At 52.7% G+C, this 19,180-nt stretch overlaps 2 protein-coding genes across 3 annotated transcripts; both read right to left on the minus strand.

Moving 5' to 3' along the window:
• Positions 1–1,734: 1,734 nt before the first annotated feature.
• On the minus strand, positions 1,735–9,786 carry LOC141728778 (lactosylceramide 4-alpha-galactosyltransferase-like). Of its 2 annotated transcripts, none has more exons than XM_074539204.1 (2): positions 5,127–9,786; positions 1,735–2,074 (listed from the first exon to the last, which is right to left on the minus strand). In XM_074539204.1, exon 1 carries the CDS (start codon positions 9,275–9,277, stop codon positions 8,057–8,059), a length of 1,221 nt encoding a protein of 406 aa, XP_074395305.1. In that variant the 5' UTR covers positions 9,278–9,786; the 3' UTR covers positions 1,735–2,074; positions 5,127–8,056. The 2 variants fall into 2 exon arrangements, with proteins under 2 accessions (XP_074395305.1, XP_074395304.1); XM_074539203.1 differs by lacking the exon at positions 1,735–2,074 and adding an exon at positions 3,157–4,734.
• A 6,003-nt stretch (positions 9,787–15,789) lies between these two features.
• On the minus strand, positions 15,790–18,525 carry LOC141728779 (lactosylceramide 4-alpha-galactosyltransferase-like). The gene has a single exon (XM_074539205.1). It carries the CDS (start codon positions 17,010–17,012, stop codon positions 15,792–15,794), a length of 1,221 nt encoding a protein of 406 aa, XP_074395306.1. The 5' UTR covers positions 17,013–18,525; the 3' UTR covers positions 15,790–15,791.
• Between the last annotated feature and the right edge of the window lie 655 nt (positions 18,526–19,180).

Consider the following 19,180-nt stretch of genomic DNA (forward strand, 5'->3'; position numbering starts at 1 on the left):
GTTGCTACACTTTGAGCTTTAGACTGCTGAGAAAATGGCTTCATTTGTTTTCTCCTCCTTTGCTAAAATTTCCCAGTGCTCACACTGCTGCTGGGGCTGCCACAATTACTGAGCTGAGCCTTCCACAGAGCCGCCTGCTCCCACCCGATGCCATAAGTACAGGATGCCCCCTTGCAAACACACTCTTTTCACCAAATGCTTTACTCATTCATTAGGGAGCGCACTCTCATATGGCAGGGACGTCAGGGAAGGACTTGGCCCAATTCAGGTGTCCCTCATTCTGTGCCAGCTCCCCCTTGACCCTGTGATCAAGGGAGGCTTACCTTCCTTTCAATAAGGCTTGTGGGCACATTCATAAAATCCCTCCCTTATCAGTACAGCCACTAAATCCAGGGTCTGTTGCAGTTCCTCCTCAGTTGCCTGAAACAAATATTGCTCTGTAGTATCCCAGACCTCTCTCCTCTCCCCAAATCCCTCCATGCAGGGCAGTACCATGGATGGACTCACGACAACTCTCGTCCCAGCACAGGGACTCCACATCCACTCTGGGCTACCTGATCCAGTGTTTCACCACCCCCCCTTTCATTCTAATGTCCCACACTTCAAGGTGTGCCCATTGTGCCTCCTGCCATCTCTGCATAGAACAGAGGAGAGTCTCACTTGTGTCCTTCACCCACCCACTCACCCACCTTCAGCCAGGTGTTTCACACCCTGAACACACAGCCCAGCCTGCTCTAGTCCAGGGCAAGTCAGCAGAGCTCTCCCAGCCTCTCCTCATGCGCCGTCTGCTCCAGGCCCCTTCTCACCTTAGTGGCCCTTTGCCAGATTTGCTCCAGTACGGACGGGCTTCCCTCATCCTGGGATTCCTGAACCAGCCCTCCAGGTGTGTCCCACCAGTGCTGAGTGGTGGGCAAGGATTTGCATTAGGGGTAGATGGATGACCTCACATCATGGACTGCCTACAACCTCAGTGGAATCTACAACTTACCAGGGGTCTGCTGGAATCCCACCCAGCAGACAGGAGACACTCCAGGAGGTTCCTGGAGCTCGTGGAAGAGAACTTGCTGACACAGGTGGCAGGCGAGCCCACCTGGGGAGGTGTCCCAGGGGATCTCCTCTTTGCAAACAAAGGAGCACTGGGGGGGAGGTGAGGTTGCCTGAGGCCATCTTGGGTACAGTGACTGTGAAAGGATTTGATCCCAGTTCTCGGTGAAGGGAGGGAAGATGGAGGAAAGGGGTCAGCGAAACTACTACCTTGGATTTGTGGAGGACAGGCTTTGGTCTGTTTGGACCATGGGTTGAGAAAATCCCTTGGGAGGCAGTCCGGAGGAGCCAGGGAGCCCAGGAGGGTGGAGGTTCCTCAGGAAGGAGGTCATAGAGGTGGAGAAGGAGCCAATTGCAATGTGCTGGAAGCAATGTGTGGAAGCTGGCTCACGGAAGGCTGGCTTGGTTAAACAGCAAGCTGCCACTGGGGCTCAGGGAAGAACAGAGAGTTTAGCAGCTCTGGAAGAAGGGACAGGCAACTCAGGAACACTACAAGGATGCCAGGAAGGTAATCAGAGAGAAAGACTAGAAAGGTAAATGTTCAGCTAGAAGTCAATCTGGCCACCAGCATAAAAGTTAAGAAAGAAATGCTTTTCCAAATGCATTAATACCAAAAAGAGGCCAAGGAGATTCTCCATCCTTTATTGCACGTTGGGGTGGGAACATAACATGACCTCCAGGGATGAGGAAAAGGCTGAGGCACTCAATGCATTCTTGACGTCAGCCTTTAACCAAAAGCCCAGTTAGCCTCCGCATATCCATCCCCATGAGGGAGAAGACAGAAACAGGGAGCAGAACAACGTCCCCTCGCTGCAGGAGCAAGCTGTCAGTGAGCTGCCGTGCTGCCAAGACATGCACAAGTCTAGGCAGATGCCATCCTTCTGCTGGGAGCTGGTGAAGCAGCCCACAAAGTCTCCAGTTTATCAGCAGTCTCCATCGTTTATCAGCAGTCCCGGTGAACTGGAGAGCTGCTGGGTGACTGGAGGTTGTCCAATGTGACATCCTTCTTGGAGAAGGCTTGGAAGGACACCTGGGGGAAACAGAGGCCTGTCAGCCTGACCTCGTTGCCTGGGAAGGGTATGGACCAGATTACCTGGAGTGCAATGGCACTCTGTGTGCTGCACCACTGGGGCATCAGGCCCAGCCAGCACAAGTTCAGGCAGGTCCTGCTTGACTGACCCAACCTCCTTCTATGAGCAGCCAATGGATGGGGAAAGGCTGTGGATGTTGTGTACCGGGGCCTTCTAAAGCCTTTGACCACTGCTCCCACAGCGCTCTCCTGGAGAGCATTGTCCTCTCCGCCCATGGATTTAACAGGTTCCCTGTTGGCTGGTATTACAGCGACCTTAGACGGTCACTGTGGTGAGAGAAGGACGAGAATCTTGTTTCTTGATCAGAAGGCTGATTTATTGATATAAGATATATCATACATTATAACTATACTAAAAAGAATAAGACGAGAGGTTGCAGAGAGCAGCTATGCCAAGAATAGAATAGCAAGAATGAATAACGAAGTTCTTTGCCCAGGGAATCTGTCCCTGAGCTGCTCCTGTGATTGGCCTTTAATGGTACACAAGGAAAATGAGCCAATCACAGGGACACCTGCTACATTTCACAACAGCTGATAACAATTGTTTACATTCTTCTTCTGGGGCCCTTTGCTTCCCAGAAGAAGGAGAAATCCCAAAGAAAGGATTTCTATGAAGAAATGTCTGCGACATCTCACCCTTCTAAATTGTATAAATTAAAAGAAAAATGCTGATGTGAAATGAACAGGAGATTTCTTCAACTGTAAAATATACAATACTAATAAATCACTAAAACAATCCTACAATCTAAAAAAATGCAAAAAACAATGCAAAGAGAATTCAAGTCCAAGCAGCTGGGTTTCAGGAACAGTCCAAGAGCTGAAGTTGTTTCTCTTGGATATCTGAGAATCCTTTTCGGTCCTGAAAACAGACTTGCTGCAAAAGTCCCATCAACAGTTATCAAAAACATATTGACAATCTTACAACTATTTCAAACAATTTCAAACAATTTGAACAACTTTAGAATGTCCTTTTCTGGCCCTTCAATGCTTCAGTGCTTCAGAGCTGCTGCCCACTGTTTTCAATCTTTTTTATTTAATTTTTTTTTTTTTTTTTTTTTTTTTTTTTTTTTTTTGTGATCGAAAAAGAAAAGAGCAGCAGCAAAACAGAGCAGTGCCAGAGAAGGAAAGGCCCTGGGGGCCCTGGCCCATGATGGACCAGGAACCCCAAAACTGGCCCACAAAGGGGGACCAGGACCGGTAGGAGAAACCTCAACCCCCAGAAACACCAAGAGGCCAAATGCTGGCCCTGGCCCAAAAACTTCCTGAGCCCAACGGCCCAGGCCAAACCCATGAGGCAGGCCCTGCATTCCCACAGGCCTGCACCCTGCTGCCAGTACAATGGCAGCACGAGTGGGGACACGCTTCCTTTCCCCATAACCACTGAGGCATGCCAGCAGCAGGGAAATAGAAGCCTTCCCCAGAAATCTCACCTGGGGTCTGGACATGTTTGTTCCCCACAGCAAACCAGCTATGGTCTCCTCCATCTGTGCCCTCTCCCTCTGCACTGCAAACGCAGCAGGTTTGTCTCTCATCTGCCCCATGGTTTCATCCCCACCCCCTCCGGGCTGGAGATCAGAGGCAGAGCTCTCGGGATGCACCTGCCCCCCGCCACTAGGGCGCAAGAGAGGCGGCAGAGATGGCAGCCTCCATGGGACAATCCCCGAAAAACCACCCCCGAACCCGCCGAGAATGCTGATCTTAAAAGCAGGGAGACGGGCTGTCCCCCCAGTCAGCTGGCGGGCAGCCCCCGCTCCACGGAAGGGGAGGCCAGCCGCCGGGGCCGCTGCTACAGCAACCGGTCCGGGATGGTCCGAGCTCGAACAAGCCGCCGGTTCCAGGGCAGTCTCTGACGCCGACACGGAGGACACAGCCTCCGACAACGGCAGGACTGCTGGGGCAGCCTGTGCAGGCAGCGCGGGGGAAGCCGGAACCGGGGAAGGAATCCCGCTGGATGTAGGAGCGGCCGCGGGTTGTTCCGAGGGTCCCGCAGGTTCGGCGCCGTCTCCAGCACCATCCTGAACAGGGACCGTCTCGGCTTGAGGTGGCGAGGAAGCCGATGGAAGCGGCAGAGGGGCCGGAGGGGCCGGAGAGAACAACTCCCCCGCTGAGCCGGAAGCTGGAGACGCGTCGTCGTCGCTTAGCAACTCAGCAGCCACAGGAAGTGTCTCTTCTGCATTCTCAGACGCAGGCACTGGCAGGGGCGGGGAGGCCTGTGAAGCCGTGGGCGGGACTGCCTGGAGAGGCGGAGACGGGATCGCCTGGAGTGGCGGCCGCGCCGGTGAGGCGGGTCTTGAAGGCGGACGCAGCGCTGGCAGGGGCGGTACCAACGGCACTGGTTCGAGCGGGACCGCCCACTCCCATCCCCCCGGAGAGAGAGAAGGAGGGGGGGGAGAAGGTTCCGTCTGCGCAGGCTCCGGAGAAAGAGTAAAAAAAACTTCTTCGCTCGGCGCAGTTTCGCCCCCCCCCGCCGCGAAGCAGGGGGGGCCGGGCAGCCCCCACTCATCCCCCGCCGGGTCTTCTCCCGCTGAGGACAGGGGGCTGGGAAGCCCCCACTCATCCCCCGCCGGGTCTTCTCCCACCGGGGACGGTGGAAACGGAGCCTGTCCATAACAGTTAGAAATCCATTGAAAAATAGCTGCTCTCCGTTTCAAAACTGGGAAGAGCTTTAGAAATGCTGGGTAGATAAAAGGCAAAACACGTTCCTGGCCCCAGACAAACTGAAAAATGGAGTTCATGCACTCCCAGACAAAAACATCCAAGGCGTACAGGACATCAGTAAAGAACCGAAAAAGCTTTGCCCATCGAAAGAACTCATAGAGATCTGTTGCTGACAGAAAAATCCCATCTTCTCTACACCATTTTTGCCAGAGGGCAATAAGTTTCTCCTCTGAAGGGGAGAACTGAACCTCTTCTTCCAAGGCATGTGTCCGCCATACCAACCGCCACAAACTACGAAGGGCTGGGTCATCAGGAAGGGAAAAGACAAAATTACCTTGTGAAAATGTCCAGCTTGCTCTGGCCAGCTCTGCGAACATCTTCCTGAAGGTGTTCCAGAAGAAGGTTCTCTTTGTGGTCAGCCTTGGCTGTGAACTCTGTCCAAATCAGGATCTTCAGTTCTTCAGCTCCTGGCTTGAATCCACTTCTGTGGTCACTTCAAAGCAACCATCACATGCTACACATACAGGATTTTACCCAGTGCAGCAATTTTGCTCCTCTGGTCTTTATCAAATTAATTTTTGCCCTGACACGAGGGGTCACCAGATATTACAGCGACCTTAGACGGTCACTGTGGTGAGAGAAGGACGAGAATCTTGTTTCTTGATCAGAAGGCTGATTTATTGATATAAGATATATCATACATTATAACTATACTAAAAAGAATAAGACGAGAGGTTGCAGAGAGCAGCTATGCCAAGAATAGAATAGCAAGAATGAATAACGAAGTTCTTTGCCCAGGGAATCTGTCCCTGAGCTGCTCCTGTGATTGGCCTTTAATGGTACACAAGGAAGATGAGCCAATCACAGGGACACCTGCTACATTTCACAACAGCTGATAACAATTGTTTACATTCTTCTTCTGGGGCCCTTTGCTTCCCAGAAGAAGGAGAAATCCCAAAGAAAGGATTTCTATGAAGAAATGTCTGCGACAGGCTGGGAATAAAGTGCTTGGGTGGCTGGGACCAGAGGGTGGCAGTGGAATTAATGCAGCTGGCAGTGGGTCACTGGTGCTGTGCCCCAGGGCCCACTGTCCGAGCCAGTCCCCTTCCATATCCTTGAGGCTGAACAAGATCTGAAGTGCCAGGTCCTGCCCCTGGGTCCCAGCAACCCCCAGCAGTTCCAGGCTGGGGAAGAGCCCAGCAGGAAAGGGCCTGGGCCTGCTGGCCCACAGTGCGTGCCCAGGTGGGCGAGAAGGCCAATGGCTGCTGGGCTGGGCCGGGCCAGCAATGGTGTGGCCAGCAGGAGCAGGGCAGTGACTGTGCCCCTGCCACATGTGGGCACTGGGGAGGCCTCATTCCAAGGGCTGTGTCCAGTTCTGGGCCTGGCACTGCAGGATGGACACTGAGGGGCCGGAGCGTGTCCAGAGGGGGGAACGGAGCTGGGCAAGGGGCTGGAGCACAAGTCTGATGAGGAGCGGCTGAGGGAGCTGGGGGTGTTTAACCTGGAGGAAAAGGAGGCTCAGGGGAGCTCTATTGCTCTCCACACCTCCGTGACAGGAGGGTGCAGCCAGCTGGGCCCAGGCTCTGCTCCCAGGGAACAAGGGACAGGATGAGGGGAAATGAATAGAATGGTCTGGAATGGAAGGAGTGTTAAAGATCATCCTGTTCCACCCCTCCTGCCACGGAGAGGGACACTTCCCACCATCCCAGGTTGCTCAGAGCCCCATTCAGCCTGGTTGTGGACACTTCCAGGGACACAAGGGCAGCCCCAGCTTCTCTGGGCACCCTGTGCCTGAGTTTCATCACCCTCACAGAGAAGAATTTCTCCCTTATATCCAACCTAAACCTACTCTCGGCCACTGTGAAGCCATTCCCCCTTGTCCTGTCACTGCAGGCCCTTGCAAAGAGTCTGCATCTTTCCTTTAGGCTCCCTTCAGGCAGAGGAGGGCCTTGATTAGGTCACCCCAAAGCCTTCTCTGCTCCAGGCTGAACATTCCCAATTCCCTCAGCCTTTCCTCCCAGCAGAGCTGCTCTGATCCGTCTGATTTCCTTGGTGTCCCTGCTGTGCACTGGCTCCAGCAGCTCCCTGTCCTTCCTGTGCTGGGCCCAGAGCTGGCTGCAGCACTCTGTGCACCACAGTAGGTTCAGCTTTGCCACAAGGAAAAATTTCAGAGTGCTTTAGCATCGTGTGCCACAGGGTCCCCAGGGAAGTGGTGGGGTCAGCATCCCTGGAAGTGCTCCAAAAAATGAGAAGACATGGCACTTTGGGGTACAGGTTTGTGGGTATGGTGATAGTGAATCTGGTTGGACTCCCTGATCTTGGAGGTCTTTTCCAAACATCACGTGCTTCGCAGTTTTCATTTTTGTCCCTGAGGACGCTGCTCGGAGCACTGCACTTGGTCCTTCTGTTGACAGGGAAATGTCATGCTGTGGACTTCCCCATGGGGCTCAGGATTCCAATGAAAGGGATGTAATCCTCCTCACAGCACTGCAGAAACAAGAAATGCTGAGCTCCTTCAGAGTGTGACAATGGCTGCTTAGATGTTGGTACCCACAAGAGCTACTTCAGCAGACCAAGGATATTCATAATTTCTGCACCTCAAAGAACTGCTTTTGTCAATTTCTTTTCCTGAGGCATCCCAGACATGTCATCCCACTGCTGTGGATTAAGAAACTGTAGGAAGCATAATTTGAACTTCCCTCACTTCAGAAGTTTAGAACAACTTCACAGTGAGCCACATACAGATCTAAACAGTTTTCTGCTTCTTAAAGCAAATTTCATAGGCACTTCATCTGTTTTCCCACATGGTAAGGATCTTTGCCAACCAGGGAATTCTGATCTGAGCCCCAACAATCTGTGACCTCTGTCACTGACTGGCAGTGATGGACAAAGCCAGAAACGCTACTGAGAGCAAGCCAATGATCCCTACAGTTGTGGAAAAATCACAAGGGGCTGCTCAGGCTGGGATTCACAGGAGGAGCCATTGGACAACACCAAGAATGGACCAGCTGAGAGATGCTGCTGAAGGAGTTCAACCTTCCCTGCAGCAACAGGTCTCGTATAGGACTGCAAGAGAGGCTGCAGTCAGGTTCTGCTGTAAATTTGAAACACAGGGGATCAGAGGCAGATATCAGCAATGTCAGGTACAGAAGCACAGAGCAGTCGCACAGCTGCTCTGGGGTGTAGAAAGCAACTCTGGGGAAGGTCAAAGGCACTTGGTTTCCTTCAGACTGGGGAATGTCCCTGCAGCCAAGGGCCCCCAGGTCACACTGCACGCCTTGACAACTCTTCAGAGTCCTGCTTCATCTTTGCGTAGGTGGCAGGGCAGAACTGGGAATAGAGCTGAGCCAGCAGAGCCTGGGACGGGATCTCTAACTTGGTCCCGTGGCTCAGTTTGTTCCATATGTGCACTGCATAGGTGTTCTTAAGGAGTTTCTGAAGCTCCAAGGCACTGACTGCCTCAAACAACTTCTTCCAGTCCTGCCAGGGAATAGGATAAACAACTTCTTGGGCAAGAGCATTCACACCTTTGCAGCTCATGCTTGTGATAGTCCCAAGGGAGCACCACTTCTTGAAGACACGAGTTAGGAGCTCTGGGCCTTGGTGCCCCCAGACCCAGCCATTGTAATTCTGCACAAAGTCCTGCATGCAAAGCTCCATGAACTTGTGCTTGGCCTCAAAGGACAGAAAGGCTCCATTCAGTACACTGTCACCCTGAATGCCGAGGGCATTGGTTAGGTTCTGTAAGTTCTTAAGCACAATGAAGTCTGTATCCAGGTAGATGCCACCAAATTTCCACATGAGGACAATTCTGCAGGCATCAGAGAGTACAGCTAAAAAATGAGGCTCCTGTTGCCGCTGAGGCTGCAGGAACCACTGTGCCAGAGGTGTTCCAGAAAAGAGCTCTGTCAAGTCCAGGGGCAGGATTTCCACATTGGGGAAGCAGCTGAGCAAGGAGAAGGCCCAGTGCTTGGGCAAGGAGCCATTCCCTTTGGCCAAGCCTTTCATGAGCACCACGACTCTTGATGCAGGGTGTGTCCTGGCTGCTGACTCCACGGAGCACGAGAACAGGTAACTTGGGGCAGTTTGCTCCGAGGTCTCCACAAAAAACACATTTCCTGCGGAAGGAGAGGGCCCACCAGCCATGTTGAGGGCAGAAGGCACATAGTGAGCACAGCTCCTATCAGCAGACAAGCGGGAGGTGGGGCTGCTGCTCTTTGGGTCCTCCCCGATGCCCCAGTACAGCTTGTGGTAGGCAAGGGATACTAGAACAAAGATGAGGATAAACAGGGCACAGGTCCTATGACTCAGCACCACCCTGGTCAGCTTTAGGAGGCAGCTGGGCATCCTGAGCTTTCTCTCTCCAGCCAGAGCCTGCTCTCCCGAGGCAGCCGTCATGATCTGAAGGGAAGGAAAAAAGAGAAAAACCTGACAGACGAGGCAGCAGAGTATGAGCCTTCCTTCACAGGTGTGTCCCACCTTCATCGCAGTGCACAGCAAACTCTGGGAACACCATTAGAGAACCCATCTGTCACACTCTAGAACTTCAAGTCACTGTCAACACAAGACATGAGACATGTATGCAAAGCCCTGGCAGGAGGAAATAGCAATGTTCCTTGTGACCATCCTGGAGCCCTGTCAACAGACACTGTGTGGAACTGCTTCCCACTGACAGCTGGTTATCATGAGGGGAGTTGTTTTCTCCTGATTCACAACGTGTTCTTCCCCCAAACCAAACAGAAGTCTCAGCCTTCCAGTTGTTGAGCTGGCACTTGCTGCCTTTGCAAACCAACCAGCTGCCGCTGCAGAGAGCCTGGCCCATTGTCCATGGCAGCGTAGCCTGGCAGGACGGATGGAGAGTGGGAAAGGAATGGATGCAGGGCAGCTCAGGAGGCAGATGCAGACAATACGGTCAAGAACTGCCTTTGGAAGAGGAGTTCCAAGGCTACTTCCCAACCCTGCACAGATCACACTGGCTCTGCCCTGCTCAGTTCTCCCACTGGATCCTGCTGGTGGACAGGCATTCCCTCCGCTCTCCTGCCCTTACCTTCCTTGCTTCTTCTGGCAAAAGGGAGGGTTGGAGTGGAAGAGATTTTTAACAAGGCGGCAACAAACAGATGAGCCAGTCTAGCTCCATCCTCAGCGTTAGCACCATAATTGCTGCCCTTGCCTCTCCTGAAATCGAGGTGCAGCAGAAGCAGCACCTTCTGTGCCCACCACTGGGCCCCAAAGCTCAACGGGCAAGAGCACATGAAGAAGCTGTGAGGAAGGCTGTGGCTTCTAGGACCAATGGAAATGGTCTCAAGTGGTGCCAAGGGAGGTTAGAGTGCACAGTACTCAGAATTTTACTCCCTGGAAGAGTTCCCAGGGACTGGCACAAGCTGCCCAAGAAAGCAGTGGAGCCACTGTCCCTGGAGGTATTTAACAGACATGTAGGTGCTGCACTTAGGAACTGGGTTTAGTGGTGGACTTGGCAGAGCGGGGTTGGACGCAGGCAGTCAAAGACCTCCTCCATCCTAAAGGATTCCATCATTTCTCCTGCCTCCCTGAGCTCCATCTCCAAAGCCCTACACTGCAGGACAGAAAGGTTCAGGAAACGGGAAAAGCTTTAGTCCAGCAGCTGTAACCAAAGTGGCAGGGAACATGACAGAGCACCCAGGTGGCACGGACCCATTTGTCATTGCTCCTTGTTCACTGTGCCTGGCTCACATACGGAGCTTCCCCTGTGGCCAGAAGGGACTTGTCAGCCACTCTGGGAGGCATCCAAATGTCAGAGCATGGAGCCACCACTCTGCACCAGGCACAGGGGGACAGAGGAGACACAGCCAATACACAAATGCTCAGCTCTGGGTCCCCAGGAAGTTTTCTCCTCCCGCACAGAAATGCCAGCATGTGCTGCCAGTGCTCCAGGCAGCCAAAGCCAGCCCACCCTGCCTTATACAGACCCCTCTACATTCCCCACTCTCCACAAGACAGCTGGGTTAACGCTGTAAATAAGTTTTTAGGCTGTTGAAAGCAAAGAGGCACAGACTAGGTTAGAACAGAGCCCGTGCTGTAGAGAAGACACAAAACTCACCTGTCCCTGCTTTCAAGATACTGCAGAATTCCCTCTTTAGCAGGAAAAGTTATTTATGAAATTAAAATCTGAGAGATGACTACTGCTCTATGATCTGCCACCTTCTTCTTCTAATAGGAACGATGACATATGGAGTCCAACCATAAGGGGAAAAAAAACCGGGGAGGGTGCAACACCATTTATGTGACCAGGAAAAGAAGCAAACATCACACAGATTCACTGTGAACAAACAAGTTAGTTAAAAAGTAATTAAAGAAAAAGCAAGATATTGAAAACCCACAGTTGCTACACTTTGAGCTTTAGACTGCTGAGAAAATGGCTTCATTTGTTTTCTCCTCCTTTGCTAAAATTTCTCAGTGCTCACACTGCTGCTGGGGCTGCCACAATTACTGAGCTGAGCCTTCCACAGAGCCGCCTGCTCCCACCCGATGCCATAAGTACAGGATGCCCCCTTGCAAACACACTCTTTTCACCAAATGCTTTACTCATTCATTAGGGAGCGCACTCTCATATGGCAGGGACGTCAGGGAAGGGCTTGGCCCAATTCAGGTGTCCCTCATTCTGTGCCAGCTCCCCCTTGACCCTGTGATCAAGGGAGGCTCACCTTCCTTTCAATAAGGCTTGTGGGCACATTCATAAAATCCCTCCCTTATCAGTACAGCCACTAAATCCAGGGTCTGTTGCAGTTCCTCCTCAGTTGCCTGAAACAAATATTGCTCTGTACTTTACCAGACCTCTCTCCTCTCCCCAAATCCTTCCATGCATGGCAGTACCATGGATGGACTCACGACAACTCTCGTCCCAGCACAGGGACTCCACATCCACTCTGGGCTACCTGATCCAGTGTTTCACCACCCCCCCTTTCATTCTAATGTCCCACACTTCAAGGTGTGCCCATTGTGCCTCCTGCCATCTCTGCATAGAACAGAGGAGAGTCTCACTTGTGTCCTTCACCCACCCACTCACCCACCTTCAGCCAGGTGTTTCACACCCTGAACACACAGCCCAGCCTGCTCTAGTCCAGGGCAAGTCAGCAGAGCTCTCCCAGCCTCTCCTCATGCGCCGTCTGCTCCAGGCCCCTTCTCACCTTAGTGGCCCTTTGCCAGATTTGCTCCAGTACGGACGGGCTTCCCTCATCCTGGGATTCCTGAACCAGCCCTCCAGGTGTGTCCCACCAGTGCTGAGTGGTGGGCAAGGATTTGCATTAGGGGTAGATGGATGACCTCACATCATGGACTGCCTACAACCTCAGTGGCATCTACAACTTACCAGGGGTCTGCTGGAATCCCACCCAGCAGACAGGAGACACTCCAGGAGGTTCCTGGAGCACGTGGAAGAGAACTTGCTGACACAGGTGGCAGGCGAGCCCACCTGGGGAGGTGTCCCAGGGGATCTCCTCTTTGCAAACAAAGGAGCACTGGGGGGGAGGTGAGGTTGCCTGAGGCCATCTTGGGTACAGTGACTGTGAAAGGATTTGATCCCAGTTCTCGGTGAAGGGAGGGAAGATGGAGGAAAGGGGTCAGCGAAACTACTACCTTGGATTTGTGGAGGACAGGCTTTGGTCTGTTTGGACCATGGGTTGAGAAAATCCCTTGGGAGGCAGTCCGGAGGAGCCAGGGAGCCCAGGAGGGTGGAGGTTCCTCAGGAAGGAGGTCATAGAGGTGGAGAAGGAGCCAATTGCAATGTGCTGGAAGCAATGTGTGGAAGCTGGCTCACGGAAGGCTGGCTTGGTTAAACAGCAAGCTGCCACTGGGGCTCAGGGAAGAACAGAGAGTTTAGCAGCTCTGGAAGAAGGGACAGGCAACTCAGGAACACTACAAGGATGCCAGGAAGGTAATCAGAGAGAAAGACTAGAAAGGTAAAAGTTCAGCTAGAAGTCAATCTGGCCACCAGCATAAAAGTTAAGAAAGAAATGCTTTTCCAAATGCATTAATACCAAAAAGAGGCCAAGGAGATTCTCCATCCTTTATTGCACGTTGGGGTGGGAACATAACATGACCTCCAGGGATGAGGAAAAGGCTGAGGCACTCAATGCGTTCTTGACGTCAGCCTTTAACCAAAAGCCCAGTTAGCCTCCGCATATCCATCCCCATGAGGGAGAAGACAGAAACAGGGAGCAGAACAACGTCCCCTCGCTGCAGGAGCAAGCTGTCAGTGAGCTGCCGTGCTGCCAAGACATGCACAAGTCTAGGCAGATGCCATCCTTCTGCTGGGAGCTGGTGAAGCAGCCCACAAAGTCTCCAGTTTATCAGCAGTCTCCATCGTTTATCAGCAGTCCCGGTGAACTGGAGAGCTGCTGGGTGACTGGAGGTTGTCCAATGTGACATCCTTCTTGGAGAAGGCTTGGAAGGACACCTGGGGGAAACAGAGGCCTGTCAGCCTGACCTCGTTGCCTGGGAAGGGTATGGACCAGATTACCTGGAGTGCAATGGCACTCTGTGTGCTGCACCACTGGGGCATCAGGCCCAGCCAGCACAAGTTCAGGCAGGTCCTGCTTGACTGACCCAACCTCCTTCTATGAGCAGCCAATGGATGGGGAAAGGCTGTGGATGTTGTGTACCGGGGCCTTCTAAAGCCTTTGACCACTGCTCCCACAGCGCTCTCCTGGAGAGCATTGTCCTCTCCGCCCATGGATTTAACAGGTTCCCTGTTGGCTGGGAATAAAGTGCTTGGGTGGCTGGGACCAGAGGGTGGCAGTGAAATTAATGCAGCTGGCAGTGGGTCACTGGTGCTGTGCCCCAGGGCCCACTGTCCGAGCCAGTCCCCTTCCATATCCTTGAGGCTGAACAAGATCTGAAGTGCCAGGTCCTGCCCCTGGGTCCCAGCAACCCCCAGCAGTTCCAGGCTGGGGAAGAGCCCAGCAGGAAAGGGCCTGGGCCTGCTGGCCCACAGTGCGTGCCCAGGTGGGCGAGAAGGCCAATGGCTGCTGGGCTGGGCCGGGCCAGCAATGGTGTGGCCAGCAGGAGCAGGGCAGTGACTGTGCCCCTGCCACATGTGGGCACTGGGGAGGCCTCATTCCAAGGGCTGTGTCAGTTCTGGGCCTGGCACTGCAGGATGGACACTGAGGGGCCGGAGCGTGTCCAGAGGGGGGAACGGAGCTGGGCAAGGGGCTGGAGCACAAGTCTGATGAGGAGCGGCTGAGGGAGCTGGAGGTGTTTAACCTGGAGGAAAAGGAGGCTCAGGGGAGCTCTATTGCTCTCCACACCTCCGTGACAAGAGGGTGCAGCCAGCTGGGCCCAGGCTCTGCTCCCAGGGAACAAGGGACAGGATGAGGGGAAATGAATAGAATGGTCTGGAATGGAAGGAGTGTTAAAGATCATCCTGTTCCACCCCTCCTGCCACGGAGAGGGACACTTCCCACCATCCCAGGTTGCTCAGAGCCCCATTCAGCCTGGTCGTGGACACTTCCAGGGACACAAGGGCAGCCCCAGCTTCTCTGGGCACCCTGTGCCTGAGTTTCATCACCCTCACAGAGAAGAATTTCTCCCTTATATCCAACCTAAACCTACTCTCGGCCACTGTGAAGCCATTCCCCCTTGTCCTGTCACTGCAGGCCCTTGCAAAGAGTCTGCATCTTTCCTTTAGGCTCCCTTCAGGCAGAGGAGGGCCTTGATTAGGTCACCCCAAAGCCTTCTCTGCTCCAGGCTGAACATTCCCAATTCCCTCAGCCTTTCCTCCCAGCAGAGCTGCTCTGATCCGTCTGATCTCCTTGGTGTCCCTGCTGTGCACTGGCTCCAGCAGCTCCCTGTCCTTCCTGTGCTGGGCCCAGAGCTGGCTGCAGCACTCTGTGCACCACAGTAGGTTCAGCTTTGCCACAAGGAAAAATTTCAGAGTGCTTTAGCATCGTGTGCCACAGGGTCCCTAGGGAAGTGGTGGGGTCAGCATCCCTGGAAGTGCTCCAAAAAATGAGAAGACATGGCACTTTGGGGTACAGGTTTGTGGGTATGGTGATAGTGAATCTGGTTGGACTCCCTGATCTTGGAGGTCTTTTCCAAACATCACGTGCTTCGCAGTTTTCATTTTTGTCCCTGAGGACGCTGCTCGGAGCACTGCACTTGGTCCTTCTGTTGACAGGGAAATGTCATGCTGTGGACTTCCCCATGGGGCTCAGGATTCCAATGAAAGGGATGTAATCCTCCTCACAGCACTGCAGAAACAAGAAATGCTGAGCTCCTTCAGAGTGTGACAATGGCTGCTTAGATGTTGGTACCCACAAGAGCTACTTCAGCAGACCAAGGATATTCATAATTTCTGCACCTCAAAGAACTGCTTTTGTCAATTTCTTTTCCTGAGGCATCCCAGACATGTCATCCCACTGCTGTGGATTAAGAAACTGTAGGAAGCATAATTTGAACTTCCCTCACTTCAGAAGTTTAGAACAACTTCACAGTGAGCCACACACAGATCTAAACAGTTTTCTGCTTCTTAAAGCAAATTTCATAGGCACTTCATCTGTTTTCCCACATGGTAAGGATCTTTGCCAACCAGGGAATTCTGATCTGAGCCCCAACAATCTGTGACCTCTGTCACTGACTGGCAGTGATGGACAAAGCCAGAAACGCTACTGAGAGCAAGCCAATGATCCCTACAGTTGTGGAAAAATCACAAGGGGCTGCTCAGGCTGGGATTCACAGGAGGAGCCATTGGACAACACCAAGAATGGACCAGCTGAGAGATGCTGCTGAAGGAGTTCAACCTTCCCTGCAGCAACAGGTCTCGTATAGGACTGCAAGAGAGGCTGCAGTCAGGTTCTGCTGTAAATTTGAAACACAGGGGATCAGAGGCAGATATCAGCAATGTCAGGTACAGAAGCACAGAGCAGTCGCACAGCTGCTCTGGGGTGTAGAAAGCAACTCTGGGGAAGGTCAAAGGCACTTGGTTTCCTTCAGACTGGGGAATGTCCCTGCCGCTAAGGGCCCCAGGTCACACTGCACGCCTTGACAACTCTTCAGAGTCCTGCTTCATCTTTGCGTAGGTGGCAGGGCAGAACTGGGAATAGAGCTGAGCCAGCAGAGCCTGGGACGGGATCTCTAACTTGGTCCCGTGGCTCAGTTTGTTCCATATGTGCACTGCATAGGTGTTCTTAAGGAGTTTCTGAAGCTCCAAGGCACTGACTGCCTCAAACAACTTCTTCCAGTCCTGCCAGGGAATAGGATAAACAACTTCTTGGGCAAGAGCATTCACACCTTTGCAGCTCATGCTTGTGATAGTCCCAAGGGAGCACCACTTCTTGAAGACACGAGTTAGGAGCTCTGGGCCTTGGTGCCCCCAGACCCAGCCATTGTAATTCTGCACAAAGTCCTGCATGCAAAGCTCCATGAACTTGTGCTTGGCCTCAAAGGACAGAAAGGCTCCATTCAGTACACTGTCACCCTGGATGCCGAGGGCATTGGTTAGGTTCTGTAAGTTCTTAAGCACAATGAAGTCTGTATCCAGGTAGATGCCACCAAATTTCCACATGAGGACAATTCTGCAGGCATCAGAGAGTACAGCTAAAAAATGAGGCTCCTGTTGCCGCTGAGGCTGCAGGAACCACTGTGCCAGAGGTGTTCCAGAAAAGAGCTCTGTCAAGTCCAGGGGCAGGATTTCCACATTGGGGAAGCAGCTGAGCAAGGAGAAGGCCCAGTGCTTGGGCAAGGAGCCGTTCCCTTTGGCCAAGCCTTTCATGAGCACCACGACTCTTGATGCAGGGTGTGTCCTGGCTGCTGACTCCACGGAGCACGAGAACAGGTAACTTGGGGCAGTTTGCTCCGAGGTCTCCACAAAAAACACATTTCCTGCGGAAGGAGAGGGCCCACCAGCCATGTTGAGGGCAGAAGGCACATAGTGAGCACAGCTCCTATCAGCAGACAAGCGGGAGGTGGGACTGCTGCTCTTTGGGTCCTCCCCGATGCCCCAGTACAGCTTGTGGTAGGCAAGGGATACTAGAACAAAGATGAGGATAAACAGGGCACAGGTCCTGTAACTCAGCACCACCCTGGTCAGCTTTAGGAGGCAGCTGGGCATCCTGAGCTTTCTCTCTCCAGCCAGAGCCTGCTCTCCCGAGGCAGCCGTCATGATCTGAAGGGAAGGAAAAAAGAGAAAAACCTGACAGACGAGGCAGCAGAGTATGAGCCTTCCTTCACAGGTGTGTCCCACCTTCATTGCAGTGCACAGCAAACTCTGGGAACACCATTAGAGAACCCATCTGTCACACTCTAGAACTTCAAGTCACTGTCAACACAAGACATGAGACATGTATGCAAAGCCCTGGCAGGAGGAAATAGCAATAATGTTCCTTGTGACCATCCTGGAGCCCTGTCAACAGACACTGTGTGGAACTGCTGCCCACTGACAGCTGGTTATCATGAGGGGAGTTGTTTTCTCCTGATTCACAACGTGTTCTTCCCCCAAACCAAACAGAAGTCTCAGCCTTCCAGTTGTTGAGCTGGCACTTGCTGCCTTTGCAAACCAACCAGCTGCCGCTGCAGAGAGCCTGGCCCATTGTCCATGGCAGCGTAGCCTGGCAGGACGGATGAAGAGTGGGAAAGGAATGGATGCAGGGCAGCTCAGGAGGCAGATGCAGACAATACGGTCAAGAACTGCCTTTGGAAGAGGAGTTCCAAGGCTACTTCCCAACCCTGCACAGATCACACTGGCTCTGCCCTGCTCAGTTCTCCCACTGGATCCTGCTGGTGGACAGGCATTCCCTCCGCTCTCCTGCCCTTACCTTCCTTGCTTCTTCTGGCAAAAGGGAGGGTTGGAGTGGAAGAGATTTTTAACAAGGCGGCAACAAACAGATGAGCCAGTCTAGCTCCATCCTCAGCGTTAGCACCATAATTGCTGCCCTTGCCTCTCCTGAAATCGAGGTGCAGCAGAAGCAGCACCTTCTGTGCCCACCACTGGGCCCCAAAGCTCAACGGGCAAGAGCACATGAAGAAGCTGTGAGGAAGGCTGTGGCTTCTAGGACCAATGGAAATGGTCTCAAGTGGTGCCAAGGGAGGTTAGAGTGCACAGTACTCAGAATTTTACTCCCTGGAAGAGTTCCCAGGGACTGGCACAAGCTGCCCAAGAAAGCAGTGGAGCCACTGTCCCTGGAGGTATTTAACAGACATGTAGGTGCTGCACTTAGGAACTGGGTTTAGTGGTGGACTTGGCAGAGTGGGTTTTGGGGTTGGACGCAGGCAGTCAAAGACCTCCTCCATCCTAAAGGATTCCATCATTTCTCCTGCCTCCCTGAGCTCCATCTCCAAAGCCCTACACTGCAGGACAAAAAGGTTCAGGAAACGGAAAAAGCTTTAGTCCAACAGCTGTAACCAAAGTGGCAGGGAACATGACAGAGCACCCAGGTGGCACGGACCCATTTGTCATTGCTCCTTGTTCACTGTGCCTGGCTCACATACGGAGCTTCCCCTGTGGCCAGAAGGGACTTGTCAGCCACACTGGGAGGCATCCAAATGTCAGAGCATGGAGCCACCACTCTGCACCAGGCACAGGGGGACAGAGGAGACACAGCCAATACACAAATGCTCAGCTCTGGGTCCCCAGGAAGTTTTCTCCTCCCGCACAGAAATGCCAGCATGTGCTGCCAGTGCTCCAGGCAGCCAAAGCCAGCCCACCCTGCCTTATACAGACCCCTCTACATTCCCCACCCTCCACAAGACAGCTGGGTTAACGCTGTAAATAAGTTTTTAGGCTGTTGAAAGCAAAGAGACACAGACTAGGTTAGAACAGAGCCTGTGCTGTAGAGAAGACACAAAACTCACCTGTCCCTGCTTTCAAGATACTGCAGAATTCCCTCTTTAGCAGGAAAAGTTATTTATGAAATTAAAATCTGAGAGATGACTACTGCTCTATGATCTGCCACCTTCTTCTTCTGAATAGGAACGATGACATATGGAGTCCAACCATAAGGGGCAAAAAAACCGGGGAGGGTGCAACACCATTTATGTGACCAGTAAAAGAAGCAAACATCACACAGATTCACTGTGAACAAACAAGTTAGTTAAAAAGTAATTAAAGAAAAAGCAGGATATTGAAAACCCACAGTTGCTACACTTTGAGTTTTAGACTGCTGAGAAAATGGCTTCATTTGTTTTCTCCTCCTTTGCTAAAATTTCCCAGCGCTCACACTGCTGCTGGGGCTGCCACAATTACTGAGCTGAGCCTTCCACAGAGCCGCCTGCTCCCACCCGAAGCCCTAAGTAAAGGATGCCCCCTTGCAAACACACTCTTTTCATCAAATGCTTTACTCGTTCATTAGGGAGTGCACTCTCATATGGCAGGGACGTCAGGGAAGGACTTGGCCCAATTCAGGTGTCCCTCATTCTGTG

Source organism: Zonotrichia albicollis, chromosome 4, assembly GCF_047830755.1.
Source record: "Zonotrichia albicollis isolate bZonAlb1 chromosome 4, bZonAlb1.hap1, whole genome shotgun sequence".
In the NCBI taxonomy this organism is placed as follows: domain Eukaryota; kingdom Metazoa; phylum Chordata; class Aves; order Passeriformes; family Passerellidae; genus Zonotrichia; species Zonotrichia albicollis.